Genomic DNA, 24,251 nt, shown 5'->3' on the forward strand with positions numbered 1-24,251 from the left:
ATGGAAGAAACAACACAAGAAAGAAATGTTTTTAAAAATATGCAACATGCAATTGTTGAAGCAATGAATACTCTTGGACAATCTTCTCCATACGGCGACAATAGTGTTAGAATGAAAGAACTTTTTGCTCATGTAGAAAAGGTTCCAATTCTTTTAAATGGAAAAGTTGAGGAAGGACCTCATCGATTTTCAACCTTTAATAGTGCTTTGTGTGGACGAAGATCAGCAGCAGAATTATTTGAAAGAGTTGATGATCCAAATCGTCAAGGAGCATGGTGGAGATTAAAAATGCCCTATGAAGAAGCACTTGATTTTGCTGTTGAACAAAAGGGATTCAGAAAATTACAGACAAGAGTTCGTCAAAAATCAGATACCCGTCAAAATAAAGTCTCAAATCAGAACAAGAGCATTGTCACCAACTCATGGAAGAAGACAAAAATCATTGAAATATCAGATAGAATCAAAGAATTTGCAGCAAAAACATTTGAATTGCATAAAGAAAATCAATTTCTCCAAGAAAAACTTTCAGCATTAACAGATGATGTGACTCAGTTAAAGCAGATCGTTCCTAAAGAGACGAAGAAAATGTTAGAGATTTACCTTCGTAATGAGGAACAAATGAATCAGCTCAAAAATCAAGTAGAAAATGCTCAAAAAACTTTGTTCGAGTTAAGTGAACAAGCAATTCAGCTCCAGAGCTGACTTCGTCTCCATAACTCTTCGCATGTTAATTTCTAAACTGTTTTTTTATAACACATCATTTATAACACTTTACAACAATACAAAAATTGAATAGGAAAATTTCCCTATCGTCCAGACACTTCACATTTTCAAAAAAATATTTTCCATCCTAAGCAAAATGCAAATAGTGTCTCAAGTCACTAACACACACATAATCTTTGATAAAGTATAATCCAAATATGCAATTTCGCGTTTTCATTCACTTCGCCGAAGATAAAAGTTCTTTTATCCAAATCGTTCACATTCACAAAACTTCGTTCGTTTACAGTATCGCTCCAAACGTTTTACTGTTCAGCAGAGCCCGATCCTGTTGCACGCCTCTGTAGCCGACATTCCCTTTTGCGCGTACCTCATCACCACGTTCAGGTGATGTCCGACAATTGTTTCGCACACCTCCTTCAGCTGCGCGGGCACCTTCTCGCACAGCTTCTTCGCGTTCATCGCTGTCGCCGCCTTGCCCTCGAGCAACGCCTTCACTCCGTTCACTACTGTCTTGCACACTGTGCACGCCGCGAAGTTTGAGACTCCCTCCGGAACGTCGATGGGCTCTACTTCATCTTCATCTTCTTCATCATTTCGTTGTCGCAAGAAGCGTTTGCCGCAGACTTCTTTAGCGATGATGACGCCTTGGTAAGGGCCGTACTTCCTGACATGATCAACTAAGCACTGGCTGAAGTTCGTCATGTCGCTGACTGTGTTAATCGCAAGTTCATCTTCATCGGAGTTCAGCTCGGGGCAACTCCTTCTGCATATCTTCGCGGCTTCACTGTTGGATAACTTTGGATTTTCAAGAATTGCATTCACTATGCACGACGAACATTTTGGTGAAATGTAATTTGAGTTAGAGCAAAAAGGACCGCAATAAAGATCAGCTGCATAAGAGCCTAAAAGTCGTCCTTTGGTGTTGATGTAATATGAGTAACATGCAGCGCATTCACCTCGTCCATTCGATTCGGATTCTTCGGAATTTCCGCATATTCGGTGAATCGTTTCAAATGGATACCCTTTTCCGTAGTAAAAATAAAAACAGGAGGCCTCATTGGAAGCGTCGTTCACATATTTGCTTTTTGGATAGTTCTGACAAATGTCTTTGCAAGATCCTTTGCGTTCACTGAAACACTCATCCATGCATGATTCATAAGTTTTGTGCCCAATTTGGAGAAACCGGTTATCTCCTGGAGGACCTTTCTTTAAATCTTGATTTGGAAATTCGTCAGAATAGTCATAATCCATTTCATCTTCATCGTTGCTGTTCTTGCAAAGACTTGGACAGTTATTAAGGGCATATATTGGACCAAGAGTTTGGCCGTAGATGGCAATTTGTTGTGCAAGGCAAATGGCGCATGCTGCATACGAATTTTCTTCATCTTTCGCATCATGTTCTTCATTATTATACCGATTATTGCAATAATTAATGTTTAGAGCATGGATAAACAAGAGAACAAGCATTCAATACTGTCAAATGACACAATTTTTTGTGGAAGGTTTGAATTTAGTTCTAAAGGTCAAATGTGACGGTTACTAAATTTTTCTAAACATAAGAAATCCATATTGAAACAATGGACGGAGATTTCTCCGTAAACTATTCATTTGCTTGTTTTTTTCTGAAAGTTCGGTTTTGACGATTTATCTTTTTATTTTACCACTTTTTTCATAATTAAAATAGTTTGTTTGTTTGTTTCCCACAATTAATTATCGTACCATTTAAAACGCAATAAAATGCAATAAATAAAGTTCTATTGAAATAAAGGGTACCAAACCTTTTTGCAAAATGGTTCATTCCATCCTTTTCAAATTCAGTAACATGGCTTAAGCACTTTTAAAGGAGACGTTTGATGAAAAATATTTTTATTCATATTATTGAAACTTAAAAACTTGAACAGATTCAAAAAATCTACCTGGAGATCCCCTGTTAGAAATGATCAATAAATATGACAATTGTGGGAATATTACAAGAAATGAAAAAATCTGATTTTCTGTTATAAGGGTACCCCCATAATTGAATGATTTACAAATCAATTCTTAAGCCCAATTTTGTGGTCTTGGGCTTAATTAAGCGCCTTATTACCTACTATTTTGGGGGAATAAAAAGATGAAATTTTCTGAATAAGTTCAATTTGGCTAACCTTCGATTTTTATGATTTTTTATAAATTTTTCCTGATAGTGAAGGCTTAAAAATCAAAATTCAAGTAGTTGAGTTACAAAAAGTGGCAGTAATTCACTTTTTACGTATACTCAAATTTGAAAAAGCATGAACAAATGGATACCATTCTTCTCCTTCTATGATGATGAGGGCATCGAGACAGTCACGTCTAAAGATCAAAAAAATACTGAAATGCAAGTATTTAATCAAAAGAAATCCGAATTTTATATCAATCGAAATAATATTCGAGATTATTTAATATCAATTATTTCATCTCCACCAAATTCATTTCATCAATATTCATCACAAGAACCATGGATTCCATATCATTTTATTTTATCTTTTTCTCTTTTATCATTCCACAAGTTACGCAATATTCAATTATTCAAAGAAGCCTGTTCCAAATACATCTTTAAAAGGCAAAGTAAATATGGTGGTTATGGTCCTTCACCTCATGAAATTGGTCATGTCGCCTTAACATATACATCCATCAATACCATTGCGCTTACATTAAACGAAGCTAATTTCCAATCCATTGATCGTCATTCCCTATACAATTGGTTTATGTCACTTAAGCAGCCTAATGGTTCTTTTTCATCGTCAGAAGGATATCCATATGAATGTGACACACGTTCCACGTATTGTGTTATATCTGTTGCATCTCTTCTAAACATTCTTACTCCTGAGCTAACCAAGAACACAGCAGCTTTCCTCTCAAGTTGCCAAGGTTATGATGGCGGCTTCGGACCAATCCCCGGCTCCGAGACGCACGGTGGCTATGGCTTTTGTGCCCTTGCAGCGCTTGATCTTCTTGGCGCGCTTGACACGATCGACGCCAACTCTGCCATCAAATGGTGTTCGATGCGTCAAATGCCATTTTGCGGCGGTTTTAATGGCAGAACGAACAAACTCGTCGACACTTGCTACACGTGGTGGGTTGGAGCAATGTGCAAAATATTAAGCGACCGCACGGGAACAGCTCCGTTTTGGAACGATGAGGCGCTCGCGACTTACGTTTTGACTGTTTGCCAAAACGTCGATGGCAGCTGCGGAGGGTTTAAGGATAAGCCCGGAAAGAAGGTGGACATGTTCCACACGATGTACGGGCTGGCGGGGCTGTCGGCTGCGTGCAGGAATCTAATAAAGGAAAAAACGGGATTCGAGTTGGAGGAAATGGACGCGCGTTATTGCGTGACGAAAGCGGCGGCGGAAATGATGAAAAGTTACTTCGCTGCAATTCCTTTTGAGTATTAACGTGTGAAATAAATTTGTTTTATTGTAAAGAAAAATAATTTGTAACTATTGTTGAAAAAATCATTAAAATCATTTCGGAAGAAAAAGTTTATGAAAACAAATAGACTAACACCTTAATGTAGCCCACGCCGAAACTGTAGCATTATTCTTAGAGAACATATCCAGTAATATATTTTTTTTAGATTTGATTTTTTGTTGAGTATTGTTCCTATTTTCACTCACTTCACCATGGAGAACGTTAGCATGAAAAAATCATTTTTCTCGATTTTCTTTAAATTTTATTGAAGAACTGTTTCTAATTTTAACATGATTTTTAAAGACACACTGTGTCAAAATTAATTTCAATTCTTTTGATTTTAAAACATTCCAAATACAAAATCAACAAATTTTTATTTAAATTATTACTGCGTTTCCAATTTTTGGTTTTTTTAAAGGTTTAATTTGTTTTTTCATTTCATTTTTTTCCAATTTTTGCTCATTCCACAAATCAATTCTTTTTCTTTTTCCCATTTCCTCAAAATTAATTACTTGTAATTGTCCTATTTCATTCTCATTTTCATTTAACTTTCTATTTTCCATAATTTTTGCATTACAAATATTACACACACCATCAATTACACAATTCACATGAAACACATGCCCACAACCAAAAGCAATTATATCACTTTGTCCAAGTAATTTATTACAATTCATACATTTTATTCCATTATATTCCACACCCATACATAACTCATTAATTTTTAAAAGTTGTTTATTTGCAGCCTCATTTTTTTTAATTTCCAACAAATTAATTTCAAACTCATTTTTCTCACGAATTGATCTAAAGAAATGAATTACAATTGATCCCACAACATCAACGGTTTACCATTATTGGCTTTAGCTTTCATTAGCAACACTGCTTTGGTTGGAGCTGGTTTCGACTGTGCACCACGTCTTTACGTCTTAAATGGCGATGATTGGGTAGACCTTGGTTTAATTGATATCGCCGAAATTCGTGAAAAGGCAGCAGGTGGTTCCTCATCCTGATTTGCTTCAAGAGCCGCTGCTTTTGGTGGTAAGGCTGTTAACAAGAGTGAAGGAATCCATAACAACATTATCCTTGGAATTCGCGTTACCAAGAATGCTTTCACCACATGCGCAAATGATGGCAAACTTGGTATTTGGCCATTTGATGCCCTTAAGAATCACTTCAAAGGTAAAAATCTCTTCTGAGTAAAATAGGCATCCTATAGATGGTTTTATGAGAGAATTCCTTGTTGAAAAAAATTCGAAGAATATAGATGAGTTTGTGATGAAGTTTAAAATGCTATTTTCCGTTGAGTTCCTTGATGGTCACATAGTTCCCCATTTTTTGTGAGAATAATTAGTCAAAAATCCTCTTCTTCTGGATGAATTTGTCTTTTTATTCACTTTTTTCTTTTTAGGCTAAACCTTACTTCCCAACTTCAGTCAAGGAATCGACTTTCATATCTGTTTCACCGTCTGTGCTGAAAGACATTTCCTTGTTACGTTCTACTTCCGAACGCAAATTCTCGGCTTTTTCAATTACACATTTGTAAGCATCGGTGCCTGTTGCAAGTCTGACTGGAGGATCCTCCATTTCGGACAGTTTGACAATCAAACTTCCTAGCTTAGCCGGGTCACCTGCTTGTTTGTGGTTCATGCTTTCATGCCATTTCCGGAATGTTTCAAACTGAGGAGCATAGTCAGGGATATTCTTTTCCGAATATTTCACTGAACTGCTATCCAAAAAGTCGGTCTTGAAAAATCCAGGTTCGATGATGGTAGAACGAATGCCCAAAGGTTTTACTTCTTGAGCCAAACCTTCCATCAAACCTTCCACAGCGAACTTTGATGAAGCATAAATCGCTCCACCTGCCACCGAAAACACTCCTGATACTGACGTGATGGTAAAAATACGTCCTGAATGTTTTGCTCGCATATATGGAAGAACAGCACGTGTCATGTTCATTACACCAAATACATTAGTTTCAAACTGGCTACGAATTTGCTCATCGGTGGTGTTCTCAAACCATCCCAACTGTCCGTATCCAGCATTATTCACCAGTATGTCAATCTGGCCAAATTGTTCGATTGTAGCTTCAACGGCCGCTGATACGCTCGCTTTGTCTGTTACGTCCAATGAAAGTGTAAGCACTTTTGGATTTGTTCCAAATTCTTTTTCAACTTTCTCCTTATTGCGAGAAGTTGCCACAACACGGCCACCTGCTTCCAAGGCAGCTTTGGCAATGGCTAAGCCAAGCCCGCGTCCTGCTCCTGTTATCAACCAAACCCTTTCCATATTTTTTGAAACACTTCACATTTGGTCCAAAAAGTATCGTATATAATAATAAACTTGTGAAAAAAAATCGGAAACAGAAAATCCACTTTTTGAATGTGAATTCTATTCAAACCAATCAAAAGCGGTTATCCCATTCGATATTAATAGTATAGAAAAAGTGAAATTTTGAAAGCATTTCCATCGGTGTAATGTTTTAAGGTTCTATCGTCAGATTTTTTCTGTGTTTTTTGATCTGTCGAATTTTTTTGTTTGTTTAACAAACTGTATAAAAACTTATGATACATCGAAAATTTTATTGTCCAAGTGAATTACAAATTGTTGATCACTACAATAATAACGAAATTTAATACTTTATAGAAAGAATGCCCAATAACTAAAGTTTTCAAGTCACTTTACTCACTTAGCAAAGGTTTAATTTGCCGCAAACGTCGAGAGATGATAGGCCAGATCCGAGCCATGAGATAACCTTAGTGAGGTAGTTGTTAATGATTGTTGAGCAGATGCTTTGTACTGAAGCTGGGAGCTTTGTGCAAAGGTTTGCTGCGAGTGCAGCGATTTGGGATGTGACTGATGTATCCTTCATGATAGTGACTATTCCATTAATTACTGTCTTGCAAACAGTGCACGCTGTTCCGTTATCGATACCAGATGGAATTTCGATAAATATAATTTCATCATCGTCGTCTTCGTCTTCTTCGATATCATAATCATAGCGATGTGGACGATTGTTTCCGCTGCAGTATTTGAGTTTGGTGCAGATTGCTGACTTCGAAAGCTTCTGTCCGAGCCATGACATGATCGGGCCGACAGCTGCACCAACAATTGCCTTGCAAAGAGCAACGCCAACACCGCTTGAGATAACGCCGCATGCAGCTGTGGCTGCTGATGAAACAACCTTTTGGATAAGGCTGTTGCCCATTGCCTTTGATATAAAGCCAACAGCTTTTTGACAGATTGCACAGTTATCAGCATTAGAAAGTCCTAATGGAAGTTCCATTTCGGTGATGTAGTCATCGTCGTCCATTTCGAGGTATAATTGAAGATATGCATCATCGTTGTTGTCATTGCTTGTGCAAATGTTGATCTTGACACAGATTTCGGCATTGTTAAGTCCTTCGGCAATGTAGTTGATGACAGTTGGAATGTATTGAACAATCTTGTCGCAGAAATCACGACCGATCTTGGGGAAACGTGCACAGATCTTTTCAGCTTGTTCCATTATTTTGCTTTCGACTGTTGTGCTTTTGATGATTGAGACAATGCCTGAGATAAGGTGCTTGCAAATTGAGCAGCCAATGCCATTTTCAAGTCCTTCTGGGATGTTGATGTAAACTAATTCATCATCTTCATCATTTGAAGTGCAAAGGCCAAGTTTATTGCAAATGTTAGCTTGTGAGATACCTTTAGAAACCCATGAGATAACTTTTGGAAGATATTCAGCAATGATTGTCTTGCAAAGGTTTTGCGCAGCATTATTCTTGAACTTCTTGCAGATTTCAGCGGCTAATTGAGCGATTGCAGTTTGGATTTTTGTGTTATCCATGATGTTTGTAATTCCAGAGATCACAGTTGTGCAAACAGCGCATGCGTCGGTATTAGTCAAGCCTGCTGGCACTTCAATTGGTTTAACATCTTCATAGCACAAGTTGCATGCCAACAAAAGAGCAAACATTTTACTATTTGCAAACAACCCGTCAAATTGACACCCACAGCCATTGAAAATTCAAGCGGAGGACGTTATTTGACGTCGAGTTTTGTATGCTGTAAAACGGTTTTTTATACAAATTTTTTTCTGTAAATCATCGGAACAAATAAAACTTCGAACATTCGCATTCATAAAATTTAAAGCATTAAAATTTTTATTTATCCCTCCATCAGAAGCCTCAGCTTCATGTTCATCTCCAATATCAATGCCTTCGCCAGTTCGGGCGAAGTTGTTCTCAGTTCCACGAATATGCTTGTCAAGTCTATCTTCAATATGCATATTACGTCGTCGCCCAAAGTGTTTTTGCTATACAAAGTTCTTGTTTGTGGGTCGTTATTGTTCTTTATGATTGTACTCCTTAACACGTTCAATGCCAATTGTAATACATCGTTTGGCTTTTGTTGTGTTATTGGCTTCAGCTTCTCTACGCACGTTGTCACTTCCAATGCTTTGTCCAAGTCCTCGTTGTTACCAGGCAACAAGAAGAACGAAGGGAATATACGCAAATTCGCTTCAAGTGTTTCAGCGCCAGAGTCTGTTGGCACGAACAATATTTTAATCTTTTGTGGGATATTAATTGTTGTGAATTCGATTTCTATTTTATGTAATGCTATTTCGCCAGGATTAATAGTTTTATTATATGACGGCAAAGAGATTGGTCGAATGTTATTATTAATTGTTTGTAATGAGATATCAATAGCAGTAAGTAATGAATTCGATTGATTTTGTATCGATAAATCAATGGTTAATATGTTCGGCTTTTCAGTAGTACAATAAAACTCAGTCGCGTTAATTAACATCGATGAGTTTTCACCAATTTGTTGTATACGTGAATGTGGTTTTGGTCCAACAATTACATTTTGTTGTGGTTTGTTTTGTTGTGGCTTAACTTTAGCTTTAGTTTCCGTTGATTTCTTATTATGATGTTTACGTTTTCCATGTTTGTTATTACTATTATTAATACGAATTTGTTGTTGCTTCAATAATTCACTTTGATCATATGGCATTGGACGTGGTAATGCTTTCGCTTCTTCTTCTGCAATGATTTCAGTTAAGTCGACATTTGCTAAATCATTCGATAAGACCGCAGGCCGTGATTTAGGCTTCTGGACAATATTTGTGTCAATCTTCTTTTCGTTCTTAGATTTAAGGATAACTGGTTTATGCGCATTAAGGTTTTGTGTTCGAATCTTATGTTGTTTCTTACGGACAACATTTTTACTTCCTGGAGAATCTGTTAATTCGGTATCTTCGACTAATGTATTTAATTCATCAATAGCGTTCTCTTCATCTTCTTCTTTAAAGAGTTCAATTGGTTCATCAAGTTCTGAAGGTCGTTCAATAGGTTCGAAATCTTCTGTAGCTTCTTTTAAGATGACATCTTTAAATTGTTGTGATATTTCATCATTTGATTTGATGATATTAAGAAGTGACTTAATTAAACTAGTGATATCTTGTACCTCTGGATATGTCGATGTCTCGAATATACCTAATCGTTGTTCGAACATTTTCAATAATTTGTTCTTTTCTTCTTCATTCTTCGCCTTTAAATATAATGTAAATGCTGTACTAATACATGATTCTTGTACTCGTTCATCACAATTCGCTATAATCGGCTGTAAAATATGTTCGAATTGTTTCGAATCTTCCGAATATTCAGCAATGATATGTGACGCAATTAATAATAATTGTGTAGCATCTTTAAACTCAATGTTCTCGAAAAGACCACCCATTTCAATTACAAGTCGTTTCCGCATATCTGGAACACGTAACGCTAAATCCATTAATTGTTCTGAGACAACATCATAACATGAAAATCCGCCTTCGCTAATGAAGTCCATTAAGATACTGATATACCAATCAAAGTCAGTAACTAATGCGTAATCATCTTTACTACAAATGGTGATGATTTTAGTGAAAAGTTGATCTTTAAAATTAATTGATTTCGATTCTTTGAAATAATCAAAGATTTTAGCAACAATACCATCAACTGTTTTAGCATTCGCTAACGCTGCTAATAGATCTAATGATAAAAGTCGTGTAGCTTCATCACTTGAGTCTAAACATTTGGTAATTAAGTCTTTGTTTTGTGCAACAAGTTTAGGTTGGATTTGGATAAGTTTAATGAATAATGACAAGCATAAATAACGTAAGTTGTTGTCTTCGTGCTCTAAAAATGCTTGCATACGTTGTGTGGCATAAACTAATAATATCGGATTTGTGATTGGAATGTCAATAATTGTTCGAACGCACTCAAATAAAACAGTGATGGATGATGTGGTCTCTAATATGGTAGTAAATGGACTGATTAACTTCTTGGGTAAGCGTGGCTCAACTGCTGATAACATTCGTAAGAGATGGATAAGTCGTAAAGAAACCCAATTAGATGAAGAGGACTCAAGCATCTTATGGAATTTGGGTATAAGGCCGACAAAATTTTGGACATTATGTGCACATAATTCACACATAACAGATAACGCAGCAAAAACAACAGAATTATCCCCGTCGTCTAAACGCGATTTGAGTGTGGTAAACCCTGGTCGTAATGCTTCTGGATACTTGAGACAAATATGATAAAATGTCATGATGGCTTTTTGACGTACAATAGGTTTGGCTGCTGACATAAGGGCAATGACATCATGCGCAATGGTTTGTGATAATTGTAACGATAAATACGGTGGAAGTGATGTTAAGACAATTGAGGACATAAGAGGTTGAATTGATGTAAGATCTCGCTTGATTCTGTTAGTGGCCATGAGAACTGCATCTGATGTGGAATTCCACATTTGTGCTGCAGCTGTATAGGCAATTCTTTTAGCAGAAAAAGAATCTAACGACATAACTTCTAACACACAGAAATCAGCCCAGGTAGTATCAAATCCTCGAAGATTAAGGAAAATGACTTGTTGTACAATATCAATTTTGTTTTCAGGTTTTCCTGTCTTCATTTCTTCTTGCATCTTCTCAACAAGATCACCTACAAACTTTGCTTCTTCGTTCTTTGCTCGTGCAGTAAGATAGCCCTTAATTACATCCTCTAGTGTCCGAGAGGTAAACATTGGTGTGACGGTTACGGTTATTACCTGACATCGTTTGAGTCGATTGTAAAGTAAAGAAATTTATTGTAAAAAAAACGTTAAATTAAAAATAATGATTTTTTTTCTCTTTTCAAATACATTATGTTGGAGTTTTGCAACATATGATGAAATGGAATCAAAGTGTTCATTATGTACTCGTATTTTAAATCATAAAACAGATAAGCTAATTTTAAATCCAATTAATGGAAGCGAATGTATGAAAAATTCATCAAATAAAATTTGTCAATTTATTAAAGACATTTCGGAAACAATAAATAAAACACAAAATGATTCAGTGAAAATAAACTATTGTCAAAGAATTTTTGCATGTCCACCAAAAGTTCCAGATGATTTTACTGGTGTTCGTTGTGAGACTTGCATTGGAATTGCTGATTATCTTTTTCATCATCAAAAATCAGTTAGAAAAAAAGCATTTTTTAGTTATTGTACTACACATCATGTTTCAACATTATCATTTTGTGGTGATATTATAGAAGAAGGATTGGATGATTTTTTGGATGATATGGAAGAAATTTCTGATGCTGTTCAATTTTGTCATTCCTCTCATTTTTGCAGAACAACAAAATCTGATCTGTAAGATAAAATAAAGTTATTATAATGTATATGTAGATAAAATAAATAATAAATAAAAATTATTAAGAACTTCATATGGTAAAAAAATGATCTAATGTTGAAAACTAAATTTTTGAATGTATTCATATTTTGGCTTAATTAAAGTTAGATTTGATGATTGGCAATTATTGCTCACCAGAAAATAATGGAAAATAATATATTTATTAATTTCATAAGGAAATATTTTTATTTGAAAGGAGAAAAATAAAGAATTTAAAAAAGGAACGTTAATGATATTTCTTAACTTTACTTCGTAAATTTTAAATGTGTAATTGGTCAAAACTCTTGTTGAATTCAATTGGTTTTGAATTTTTTTAAAGGTTTACTTTTTCAATACCCCAAAATGGAAGGAAACAAAAACAGTAAAAGAAACTATATCAGAAGAAAGAAATATTTGAATGATTGCATAACCCAAGTCAAAGCAACTTTAGAACTCGTAAACATAGCACGTGGCGAAAAAGTTAATATTGCCGAAAATCAGAAGTTAGCTTTAGCACATGCACAAGCAATAGAGGCTGTTTGTTGGTCTCCTCATTCACGCCTTTCTGCAGATGGTTATCAAAAACTTATGAATGCTAAAACGAACGAATTGTGTAGAACAATAATCAAAAAATCACTTCCTGTCGACTTAACACAGCTGCATAAAATAGTGCCTATTATTCCTGAGAGGCCACAGACGCCTCAACCTTCTCTTCCTGTTCCCATTATTGTTCCTCAATCTGCACCTGTTATCCATTCGATGGACTCATTATTTCAAACGCAAGAAGATGACAAGGACTCTTTCCATTTTGTAGCGAGTTTTGAAAACGGAAATGATGGATTTGGTGATTTTGATGAATCACCGTTTTTATCTATGGACGATAATAACACCTTCCTCGATTCATCAAACCAATTTGATTCGAGCATTAACGAAGATATTTTCTCCATATAAGCCGAACATTTATGAATTTGCTGTGGATAATTTTTAATAAATACGATTATTGTGGCTTTACATAAATTTGTAATAAGCATTGAAAGCAATAAGAATGGATTATTGTTAGAATGAAAAAGATTTTAGTCTTTTATATCTGATTTGTTTCTTCATTTTTTGTTTTTTAAGAAAACGAAGCTTCACTAAACTTTTTTTAGATATTATAACAAAAATTCGTCCATAAAAATTTTCATATCATTACGATTTGTAAAAATTAACTTAAGTTCTTAATGCCAATACAACACTCATGGAATCTTAAAATGACAAAAATTTAAATAAAACAAAATACCACCCATCTAACTAATAAAATTTCTTTGTTTTTTCCCACATTGTTTAAATCAAAAATAATTTCAAAAAGTAGTTTTTACGATCAATTTCCCTTCAATTTTAAGCAATTCCCCTCATTAAGCAAATGGAAAGAAAAAGTTATACTTCTTCCCAAGTTAAAAATTGTTTTCAAAGGCTTTCACAGCTTGAAAAAATTATATTTGAAATTTCGAACACTAGTCTTGAAGATTCTGTACAAACAGTATTTGATTTGCTTGAATCTGATTATCCATATTCTTCCAATCTCCTTATATGCAAGTTTATTTATGCATCTTTTGTTTCACAAAAAAGATTTTTAAATCGCTATTTTCGTTTTATGAAGCTAATTGATATAAAAGTAAATAAAAAAATCTTTTCTTTATTTGCAAATTTTCTTGATAGGGAGAATTCACAAGAAGCATTTTATATTCTTGAAATACTAAATGAAAAAAAATTAATTGAACCATATTATGTTGAAAGAAATGCCTCTTTATTTTTTGTTCATCATATGTCGCTTCGAGAAATTAAAAATGCAATTGAATTCAATCGCTCCATGTTTTGTACACGATTCAAAGAAAATATTGAAGAACTTTCAAAGAATGATTGGGAACTTCATAAAAAATATGTTAAAGAAGGACATAATCCAAATGAAATTGCAAAAATTATTCGAAATGACAAAATAGAGAAACTTCAAGAAATATCATCACAAACGAATTTTGATTTTAATCAAACAATTGAACCATCACTTTATGAAAGATGTTCATTTATTAATCAAAGAAAAGTTACATTAATTGATTATGCAGCATTTTTTTCATCAGTAAAATGTTTTAAATATTTACTTATGAATGGTTGTAATATCGAAGATACATTAAAATATGCAATTGCAGGTGGAAATTTAGAGATAATTCATTTATGTGAACAAAATCATTCATCATATAAAGGTGCATATGAAGCAGCAATTGAATTTCATCGAAATGATATCGTCAAATATTATTATGATAATAAAATTATTGAAATTAATGACTTAAAAGAATTAGGGATTGAATGTATATATTATCATAATTATATAATTTTTTCATTTCTTATTGACGAGGGAATGAAAATAACCAATTTTAATATGGAGTTAAGCGGAATTAGTAATATTTTCCTTATTGAGCTGTTTTATGATGAAAAACAAATACAAAAAGATTCGTTGATTTCTTTCTCTGATAAAGGAAATATTGAACTTGTTGAATATCTTCTTCACAAAGGATTTGATGTTAATGCTAAAAATATTTATAGATTTTATTTGTACTTTATTCCAATCATTTGAATTTTCAATCTAAAAAATAGAATTTAATTAAATTATTTGAAACAGCACTTTTAAAAGCATCCAAAAATAATAACACTGAAATTATTCGTTTGCTTCTTGATCAAAAAGAAATTAATGTCAACATTAAAGATGTAAAATTAAGTGATTTCGAGTTTACTTCTTTAATGGTATGTTTTAAAAATGAATATGGAATTTATTATAATTATTTAGAACAGCACTCATCAACACTATTGAGTACAATCAGATTGAAATAGTTAAATTACTTCTTAATAAAGGAATTAATGTCAATGCGAAAAATGTTTTTTTATTTTGTTTAAAATTTATTATAATTATATGTTAATACTTAGCAATAATATTTGGAAATTATTTAAATTATTTAAAACAGCACTTATGACTGCATGTGAAAAAGGTTACACAGAAATAGTTAAATTGCTTCTTAAACAAGAAGGTATTAATATTAATGCTACAAATGTTTATTTGCTTAATCTGAATTTTGTTTTAAGATTTTGATATTTCAAAATATTACTTGGAATATATATTTTTTATTTCAAACATCGCTTATGATTGCATCTTATTTTAATCATATAGAAATTGTTCAATTGCTTCTTAAACAAAACGGAATCAGAATCAATACGAAAGACGTTTAATTGTTTTGTTTGAATTTTATAACTATGTTTTAAAATTCACGAATAAAATTTGGAAATTATCATAAAGATTTGATACAGCACTTATTTTAGCATCTAGAAAGGGTTGTTTAGGAATTGTAGAATTACTATTAGAGCAAGATAATATTGATTTTAAGACTAAAAATGTTATTTTATTTTGAAAAATATTTATATATTTAATTTTTTGTTTTTAAAAAATTTATGGAATTTATAATAGTTTTTTGAAGCAGCAATTTCAAATGCATTGCGAAATGGTCATATTGAAATAATATTTTTGCTTTTGGAAGCTTATTTCTTTCCACGGTAATTTTTCATTTTAAAACTTATGTTTAATTTTCTTTTTGATCATTATGTTCATTAGCTTTACTCCATTAGAAATTTCGAAAGTACTTCAAAATCATGAATTAATTGTAAAGCTTCAAAAAATATCAAATAATAAGTTTCTTTAATCATATAATTAAAACATTATTATATGAAAGATATTTATTGATTAATATTGAAAATATTTCACTAACTGATTACTGTTCATTTCTTGGTTAGATTTCATTTATTAAATTTTTTTTAATAAAAAAAATTCGAAAATTAAAATACATCTAATATATTTAAATATGCAAGTGCTGATAGAAACTTAGAAATTATTTATTTATGTGAACAAAATAATTCATCATTTACAGCATGCTGCTTTACATCGAAATGAAATTATTCATGATCTTTTTAAAAATAAAAATATACATTACAGTTTCAGGCAGAGATAAATACTTGTTAAGACTAGTTTAATAGGCTTTAAAAAGTAAAGATTGTGGTGAAAAAACAAATTAAATTTAGAAAACGATTATAAATATATCGAATTAAAATTAATTTAGTGTTTTAATCCCCTTTGTTCAAGTAATGCCTTATAGGCTTCGGCCTTCTTTTGAGCTGCCTCTCTGCGAGCCTTCTTCTCCTTCAAGAACTTGGCCTTGCGTGCAAGACGACGTGGTGTGATCAAACGTTGGATCTTTGGTTGTGTGAATTTGCCTGGTTTAACTTCACGACGAAGAACGAGTTTGGTAACATCGGCTTTCTTGTCAGCACCAAAGATAGCCCTGATCCTTGTAGCACGCTTTGGACCATAACGACGTGGAACAACTTTATCAGTAAGTCCTTCGATTTCGGCATCTCCTTTCTTAAGAACAATGAGATGAAGAGCAGAGATTTCTGAGGAAATAACACAGCCACGAACTGTCTTTCTCTTGCGTTCTCCATCTTTGCGTGGGCGATAGCATGAAGTACCAGCACGGAGAAGGAGACGAACACGACGTGGTGTAAGTACACCTTGTTTCATTGGGAAGCCTTGTTTGTCGAATCCACCACCAAGACGGAAAAGATATCCTGCGAATTGTTGACCAAGAATTGAACCATCGATATCCTGACCAAGACGATGATCGTAAAGACTGTTAAGAGCAACTGGATCTTCTACGTCAATGCATATTTGTGTTCCGTGATCTGGATAAGCTAATGTAAGCCTCATGTAAAAGGAAGGACCATAACCGTTAAATTTAACTATCTTTGTTTCGGTTATTTGACCAAAACGCGCTTCTGGCTTTATTGGCGGTTAGTAAAATTTCTGTACATTACTTGAAATATTTTGAATGTGTACTTGGTCTGATGCGGTTTGGTGTTAGTTGCTCTCAATTTTTGAGAGGGTGAAGTGGTTATTTGCATGGAAAAAACCACAATCCAAGCACAAGCAAAAATATCAATGCAAAATTTGAATTCACTACAATCTAATCGCAAAGTTGTTGTCATTGGTGATTCGGGTGTTGGGAAAACAACAGTTATCAAAAAACTTATGAGTGGCCAATTTATTGAACTTTTACCAACAGTTGGAGTCGAATACAATTTATATGAGGCTCGCATTAATCAAGGAATCATAAAACTTAATGTTTGGGACACAGCTGGCCAAGAAAAATATCAAGCTGTCGTTAAAGGATTTTTTCGGAATGCATTTGGTGCTATTTTAATGTATTCAATAGACAACAAGATATCATTTACTCGCACAAGTAAGTGGCTTGATGATTTCCGTCAACTTGCTCTTCCGGATGCTCCTGTTATTTTAGTCGGAAATAAGAATGATCTGGATGAATCAAGAGCTGTAACTGTTGAAGAAGGAGCAGCGTATGCATGTAAACTTGGTATGGATTTTTTTGAAACATCAGCAAAAACAGGTGAAAACATTGAAGAAGTTTTCAGAAAATTAGCACAATTAATTGAAAATCAAATCGAAACATATGAAGCATCACTAGAAACAGATCAAAATGAGGTTGAATTACAACCGAAAGACAAAAAGAGCTGTTGTAATCAACAACATTAATATATATCATGATAAATTTACCATTTTTTACAGCGAATCTTAAGATATAATTTTATTGTATCGCAGTTATTCGTTGATTCATATAATAAATAAAATAAATTTATACTTTCAGCAAAACATGAATTTGTAAAGTAATGAAAATATTTTCGTTTTTCATTGAATTTAATGAAAAAGTGGATTAATTGTAAGTTTTACTCAATAAGGTAGAAACTTTTTATTCATTACCTCTAAGGTCATACATTATAAGGGCTAAAAATGAGATAATAAAATTTTATTGTAAACCATTTTCATGTCCTTTAAATTTATCAGAATTGAAAATTTTAAAATGTTTATACCTGAGCAAGTACTTTATATTTTAGTACTAAAAGCATAAATTTATATGCAAAATAAAGAAATTGAGTTTTACTAACGAAATATATATTTTTGTTTAATTCTGTGTAAATAATACATCACCTACTGTTATAGGTTCTTCATCATGCATTTTTTGTGAATCATCTTCTTTTTCGATATCTTCAAAGCAAGCTGCTGCCAAAAGGGATAAAATTAAACCAATATTAATTGGTAACCATAAGGCAAATGAATATAATTTTGGAGGATGTTTTTGCGTATCTGATTTGATTTTAGTGTAATTTAACAATAAACCTGAAAGAATATGAAATATTCCGCAACCTGTAAATCCCATAAAATTGACGAGTCCTATTGCAGAAGCAGATTTTGAGCACTCAAATGTTTCACGCACAAAAGGAAACAAAACAGAAGCACATGCACCTGTGCTAATTGCAAATAAAAATAATAAAGCAAAAATCCATCCAAATAAAAGTTTTTCATTAATTTCTGATATGATAGAAGATACAACAATAGCAACAAAAGATCCACAAAATAAAACCCATTTTCTTGTTCTTAAAAAATTTGATAAAATTGGTAACAATAATACACCAACAATAAATGCAATAGATAAACCTAAAAGAATAATTCCTTTGTCAAAATTTGGAAATACTTCATCAATATAACAACCACTGTAAAAAGAAGCTAAATTATAATAACTTCCATTACTAAAGAAATTATATAAACTAAATAACCAATATTCTTTTGTTTTAATTATGCTTTTAAAATTCTTAAATAGAACCACTAACAGTTTTTTGAAATTTACTGGGATGATTTGATTTTCATTCATTTCCATATAACCAAATTTAGATGGATATCCACGTACAAATAACATAACAAGTATACAAACAGTAAAACCAATAATTGAAATACCATAGAATGAGCAACGCCACCCAAATTTGTTTGAAAAAATTTCTAAAGGAGCTTGTGAAAGAATTGCACCAACACCGCCAAATGCTAAAATTATACCAGAAAGCAAAGCATACCAACTATATTTAAACCAATAACTTAAAACTTTACAAACAGGGACATAGGTTAAAGCACATCCAATGCCCACAATTAATCTTCCAACTATAGCAATTGTTATTGTTTTTGATATACCACAAATTAATGATCCTATTGATGAAAGAGTTAATGAAATACCAATTAAAAAAGAGGGATCTATTACATCAGCAAAAAGACCTGCAAATGGTTGAAGTACTGCATAAGGCCAAAAAAACATTGAAGAAAAAATTGTTAATTTTGTTTTGTCAACTCCAAAAGATTTTTCTATTTTATCATATAAAATTGCAGGTAATTGTCGATGAAAGTTTACCAATGCATTGCAAATACAACATATTAAGAAAATAACAAATGAGTGAACTTTAAATTTAGTAGAATACACTGGATGATTGCTTTCCATAATATAATGAATGATCAGAACGAAAGTTAATGTTTTAAGTACTTTACAGAATAAAATGTATTCAAATTTAACAACTTTTTATTAAATAACGGTTTTTTTAGTTTTATCAAGATAAACTTCAGTCAAACAGGAAACCAATTAAGCGTCGATGAAATCGAAGATGATCCCTTCTTGGATGAAAACCTTCTTCAGTTGTTAGGTCCTTTAGAAGCTAAAAGTCATCTTTCTCTTACAAATTTTCAATACCAAAAGATTTTACTCGATACACAACTTGAAGAACTAAACGAAATAATGAACTCCAAGCAACGGGAAATGCACGAAGAATCTGTTTCATTTCAGCAAACAATAGAAGAAATTATTAGTGCAATTCGAGAAAAAGTTAAAGTAATCCAAAAACTAGCATCCATTGGGAGTGACCTTTTAGCACACCATTATGAAAACCAGGGAACTCTTAGTGTTATCGAAAATGCTATTGACGATTTTAATTATGAAGTTAATACTCTCTCCTCAGCTAACGATTACTTATCAAGGATACTAGAAAGCAACCAACAACATCTTAAAGAGCTAGAAAGCGAATCAACAAAATTACAAAATCAATATCAAGATCTCGAAAATTCTATAACAAAGTTAATTCCCAAAAAAACCAAAACCAAAATCAACAAGCTCAACAAGCAGCTTGTTGACCAAGCCAAAAAAATCAGTAGCATCCAACAAAAATACGAATCACAAATTACTAATCAAGAGCAAACAATATCTGCACTCAAAGCACAAATCGAAAACGAAGCTCGAGTAGCTGCAATCCAGTCAACTATTGGCAGCCGAGGGAAAACTCCATTTAAACTTTTGGTTCCGCTTTCGAATTCATTCAGGAAGGACAGCACGTACGAGTTCAACAGCAATCACAACGACGGCAGTAACATCGATGGAATGTACACGAATATGTCAATCGAAACATGGAAAAGCGAAATCGAAGACTTCACGGAATCGAGTGATTTGAATGCTGCAAATTTGTCTGGATCAAAGACATACTCGAAGAATTTAACAATCGATGACTCAATACTCGTGGAGAAGAATTCCGGAAGTAGTATAAGTAATCCATTCCAATCAGAAAGCAGTATTAAGAAGACATTAGCGAGTCAATCAGAAAAAGAAAAAGTATCTCAAAATAGTGACAGAAGTATTTCTTCTAAAAATTATTCTCACAGTATTGAAAGAAGCATGAATGAAAACAGTGACAAAAGTGATTCTTCTCAAAAATATTCAGAAAACAGTGACAGAAGTTATTCCTCTCAAAAATATTCAGAAAACAGTGACAGAAGTTATTCCTCTCAAAAATATTCAGAAAACAGTGACAGAAGTTATTCTTCTCAAAAATATTCAGAAAACAGTGACAGTAACAATTCTTCTCAAAAATATTCAGAAAACAGTGACAGAAGTTATTCCTCTCAAAAATATTCAGAAAACAGTGACAGTAACAATTCTTCTCAAAAATATTCAGAAAACAGTGACAGAAGTTATTCCTCTCAAAAATATTCAGAAAACAGTGACAGAAGTTATTCCTCTCAAAAATATTCAGAAAATAGTGACAAAAGTTATTCCTCTCAAAATTATTCAGAAAGCAATGAAGGTTCCTATTCGGAATCAAGAAGCACCGCACAATCCAATCAAAGCAAACCAACCAGGAGCACATCAAGTGAAACATCACAAACAAAAACAGAAAGTACTAGCTCTTACCAATCAGAGAGCTCCACAAGTCGCAACTCATAAATTGAACGATCTGTAATTTTATTTCATCTGCTATGAAGTACAAGCAGTACATCACATAAATTTAAAATAATATTTTGTTCGAATAAAAAAAAATTTTTTTATTTTAACAATGAATAAAAAATAAATATGTGAGAATCAAAAAAATGTTTTTCTAATGTTAATATTCCATAAATTTATTGTTTTCTTCATGATAAAATTCAATAAATTGGTTTTATGTTTTCTGACCGATAGGAATTTCAATATGATAAAGGGAGTTTCCATTTGAAAAACTTCCTATATTGAATTTCCTATCGGCGCATGTCAGAAAAATATCGTTAAACAATTTTTGAATCGCAATCGATAAAGAATTCAAAATTCATTCACACAAAATTCGCCAAAATGTCCTTCGCCAAGCAAGAATTCTTTTTTGACCCCATTGACCAGTTAACTCACGACAGCGAAACTAACGAAGAACAGTTAATTAATTCAAAATCGATATCTCATGAAGTTTACCAACAATTTCAAACATCACATAAACTATCAAAACAACAGAAAAAGAAGAAAGGAGAATACCTCAAAAAGCTTAACGAAGAAAACAAACAGTTACGAAACTTAATTATCGAACTTGAAAGAAAGATATCAACAAAAGAGGCAGAAAATTCTCTTCTCCAGAACCAACTTACCTTCTTTAAACAACAGCTTCCGGCAAGCCAAGACCAAAACGCTGGTTAGGATGTTGATTTATTTTTAAAAAATGTTTTCAATTCATTCTTTTTTATACATAAATAAGTTGTTTTTGCTGTTAACAGTAATTTACAATCCAAAAAACGCCTTTAAAGCATCATCATTTTCAGGCAACTTCCTTTTTGGTTTGTGAGATTCATGTTGTTTTTTCTTGCTCTGAGACGCTTCTTTACTGGTTTTGTTCGCCACCTCTATCTTGAGAGCCTGTGTTTTGAACAATTTTCCAGAAAGAGACAAGAATTTCATTGCATCAGATGTATCTTTTACATCTATGAAACCCCATCCTTTTGTTTTTGTGCTTGTTTCCTCTCTTCCTCTTTTGCTCTCATTTGCCAGTCTTAACTTGAAATCACTGATTCCCGTATTTTCTTTGAGATATTTCAATAATTCTTCTGGTGAAGCAGCCGATGAGAACTTAATGAAAAGAGTAAATTTCTGCTTATTTTCATGTGGCTTTACATCAAGTTTCGCTCCATTGAATTCGATTCCGTTGAATTTTTCAACGGCGGTTTGAGCATCTTTTTGAAAGCGAAATTGAATGAAACCGAACAGGGTACCCCGGTGACCGTTTTTTAATCTGATTGCTTCAACTTCACCAACTTGAGAAAACAACTTGAAGAGATCATTTTCTGTTTCATCCCCATCAGACCTCACGATGTTTGCAACAAAAATAGTTCGCTGATCATATTCATCAGATGTGGTTATAGTATGTTTTTCGATTGATTTCAACTCATTTAATCTCTGCAATACTTCCTGGTAATGTTCTCCTCCATGTGAGCTTTCGAAAATCATCCATTTTTGCATTAGTTGTGGAAGATTTATTGTCAAATTCTGAGATGCACGCAAATAAACATTCCGAGCTTCTTCAAGCTCTTTTAGTTCTATGTGGTAATCAGCAATTCTTGTCCATAGTTCAATACATTGGTTATTTCTATTTAACCCATTTTCCAAAACCGCCAAAACCTCCATTTTGGGGCACCCCTGTGATTTCATTAATTCGAACAACAAAATTGTTGGCCAAATCCAATTATCTCCATCATTAAACACCTTTTGTTGAAGAGCGTATTGAACTGTTGATATAGATTTTTCAGGCGCCATTGAAATTAGTTGTCCAAGTAAAATTTGTGCTTCATTTGCATTGTCCATGAAATTAAAACCATTCGTTTCGCAATTTCCTGTGATTTGGCATCGAAGCGACCACAGAAGTCCAGACTTCGGACAAAACCTTACCGCGCGTGCAGAAAGTTCAGGAGATGGGAAGTTGCTTAAGTAACTAAACCAAATCGTTGGATTATATGGATGAAATGTGAGAGCTCTTTCGAAGAAACTTTTTGTAGGGTATTCCCTTAGAAGAGCGAGTGCACTCGACTCTCGTTGGAAGTCATTCTTGTGTAATGAAAGGATTTGTGCTGTTTGGATGGCTTCTTTTGGTGGTTCAAAATCTTTATACTGTTCTTTTTCATTTTCGGGAAGACACGCAAGCTCAAGTGCGTACTCGGCTTTTATAGTTTCATAATCTGGCACAGGAAGTGATAGTTGTTGTTGATAGATCTCGATGAATTTATCTGGTTTGACTTTGCGATACTCATCCCATATGAAATTGTCAAATTCACCAATTAATGGAATTGATGATTCAATTTCAGTGATTTTGTCTTTTGAATGATCAATTTTGAATTGATGAATTCGTTTAGATAAAGGAAGATCTCTAAGTGCAAGCGAAATAAGGTAATCGTAAATTTCTGATCCTTCCTTTTTGTACTCATCTGTTAGCCAATCAATCCACATTTGCTCATCAAGAGAAAAACTTTCAATATATTTAAGTCTGTACTCTCTTGCTTCATCAAACCTTGAATTAGATCTCAAGAAGTCAATCAACTCCTTAAAGTTTTCTGGATTGGGATCATTTGTAAATTTTTGCTTGAGATCAACTTCCATTTTGAAATAAACGGCCCCTCAACCATAAGGACCGATATATTCAAAGAATCAATTTCATAGCTTTACAATAATGTAAAGTATTCATTCTACTTTACAATAAAGGCCACTTTTAACAATAAATATAACAGCTCTAAGGTTTTGGTGGTTGATATCAAAACGATGCATTAAATTGTTTTTCACACTGATTTTTTATTTTGCACTTTATTATAAAAATTACTTTCAGCAGTACTAAATTAGGACTAAGTGAAATAAAAACAGAAAAAAATGGACGTTAAAAATACGTTAAAAAAGTCGGTTATGTTACATTCCATCCAAACTAAATTCCTAATGATGATATTGCCACCACAGGAGATAAAAATTTTAATGATCCATCAACCTACTTGAAATTCTATCTTGAGCTTGAGAAAAACTATATACAGTTTAACTGAAGAAAACTCCCAGGTATGGGTTTTTAAAGTTTTGGGATACAAATTTTCCTGATACATTTAATATTATTATAGGTAACATCGTTTATAATGCATTTTCATCACCAAAACATGAATTTGATATTTACTTAAATTTTTTAAAAACACTTCAAA

The 24,251-nt window shown here is 33.0% G+C and overlaps 11 protein-coding genes across 11 annotated transcripts; 5 read left to right on the forward strand and 6 right to left on the reverse strand.

The window, feature by feature from the left end:
- Window positions 1–702, forward strand: GO595_007519 (uncharacterized protein; the record flags this gene model as incomplete). The annotated part of the gene is made up of 1 exon (XM_067920992.1): window positions 1–702. One exon carries the CDS (start codon window positions 1–3, stop codon window positions 700–702), a length of 702 nt encoding a protein of 233 aa, XP_067772429.1.
- Window positions 703–1,032: 330 nt separating this feature from the next.
- GO595_007520 (uncharacterized protein) lies at window positions 1,033–2,190 on the reverse strand (the record flags this gene model as incomplete). The annotated part of the gene is made up of 1 exon (XM_067920993.1): window positions 1,033–2,190. One exon carries the CDS (start codon window positions 2,188–2,190, stop codon window positions 1,033–1,035), a length of 1,158 nt encoding a protein of 385 aa, XP_067772430.1.
- Window positions 2,191–2,993: 803 nt separating this feature from the next.
- GO595_007521 (Prenyltransferase and squalene oxidase repeat family protein) lies at window positions 2,994–4,139 on the forward strand (the record flags this gene model as incomplete). Its single annotated transcript, XM_067920995.1, has 1 exon — window positions 2,994–4,139. The coding sequence occupies one exon, from the start codon at window positions 2,994–2,996 to the stop codon at window positions 4,137–4,139; it is 1,146 nt and encodes a 381-aa protein (XP_067772431.1).
- A 1,432-nt stretch (window positions 4,140–5,571) lies between these two features.
- GO595_007522 (SDR family NAD(P)-dependent oxidoreductase) lies at window positions 5,572–6,441 on the reverse strand (the record flags this gene model as incomplete). Its single annotated transcript, XM_067920996.1, has 1 exon — window positions 5,572–6,441. One exon carries the CDS (start codon window positions 6,439–6,441, stop codon window positions 5,572–5,574), a length of 870 nt encoding a protein of 289 aa, XP_067772432.1.
- Window positions 6,442–6,841: 400 nt separating this feature from the next.
- GO595_007523 (Saposin-like type B, region 1 family protein) lies at window positions 6,842–8,113 on the reverse strand (the record flags this gene model as incomplete). Its single annotated transcript, XM_067920997.1, has 1 exon — window positions 6,842–8,113. One exon carries the CDS (start codon window positions 8,111–8,113, stop codon window positions 6,842–6,844), a length of 1,272 nt encoding a protein of 423 aa, XP_067772433.1.
- A 191-nt stretch (window positions 8,114–8,304) lies between these two features.
- GO595_007524 (Adaptin N terminal region family protein) lies at window positions 8,305–11,205 on the reverse strand (the record flags this gene model as incomplete). Its single annotated transcript, XM_067920998.1, has 1 exon — window positions 8,305–11,205. The coding sequence occupies one exon, from the start codon at window positions 11,203–11,205 to the stop codon at window positions 8,305–8,307; it is 2,901 nt and encodes a 966-aa protein (XP_067772434.1).
- Window positions 11,206–12,199: 994 nt separating this feature from the next.
- Window positions 12,200–12,787, forward strand: GO595_007525 (uncharacterized protein; the record flags this gene model as incomplete). The annotated part of the gene is made up of 1 exon (XM_067920999.1): window positions 12,200–12,787. The coding sequence occupies one exon, from the start codon at window positions 12,200–12,202 to the stop codon at window positions 12,785–12,787; it is 588 nt and encodes a 195-aa protein (XP_067772435.1).
- A 3,181-nt stretch (window positions 12,788–15,968) lies between these two features.
- Window positions 15,969–16,619, reverse strand: GO595_007526 (40S ribosomal protein S6; the record flags this gene model as incomplete). The annotated part of the gene is made up of 1 exon (XM_067921000.1): window positions 15,969–16,619. The coding sequence occupies one exon, from the start codon at window positions 16,617–16,619 to the stop codon at window positions 15,969–15,971; it is 651 nt and encodes a 216-aa protein (XP_067772436.1).
- A 231-nt stretch (window positions 16,620–16,850) lies between these two features.
- GO595_007527 (Ras family protein) lies at window positions 16,851–17,462 on the forward strand (the record flags this gene model as incomplete). Its single annotated transcript, XM_067921001.1, has 1 exon — window positions 16,851–17,462. The coding sequence occupies one exon, from the start codon at window positions 16,851–16,853 to the stop codon at window positions 17,460–17,462; it is 612 nt and encodes a 203-aa protein (XP_067772437.1).
- A 2,098-nt stretch (window positions 17,463–19,560) lies between these two features.
- On the forward strand, window positions 19,561–21,726 carry GO595_007528 (uncharacterized protein; the record flags this gene model as incomplete). The annotated part of the gene is made up of 2 exons (XM_067921002.1): window positions 19,561–20,403; window positions 21,439–21,726. 2 exons carry the CDS (start codon window positions 19,561–19,563, stop codon window positions 21,724–21,726), a joined length of 1,131 nt encoding a protein of 376 aa, XP_067772438.1.
- An 81-nt stretch (window positions 21,727–21,807) lies between these two features.
- On the reverse strand, window positions 21,808–23,673 carry GO595_007529 (polyadenylate-binding protein 2; the record flags this gene model as incomplete). The annotated part of the gene is made up of 1 exon (XM_067921003.1): window positions 21,808–23,673. The coding sequence occupies one exon, from the start codon at window positions 23,671–23,673 to the stop codon at window positions 21,808–21,810; it is 1,866 nt and encodes a 621-aa protein (XP_067772439.1).
- Window positions 23,674–24,251: the final 578 nt, after the last annotated feature.

This window comes from Histomonas meleagridis, assembly GCF_020186115.1.
Source record: "Histomonas meleagridis strain 2922-C6/04-10x chromosome Unknown contig_53, whole genome shotgun sequence".
Lineage (NCBI taxonomy): Eukaryota > Parabasalia > Tritrichomonadida > Dientamoebidae > Histomonas > Histomonas meleagridis.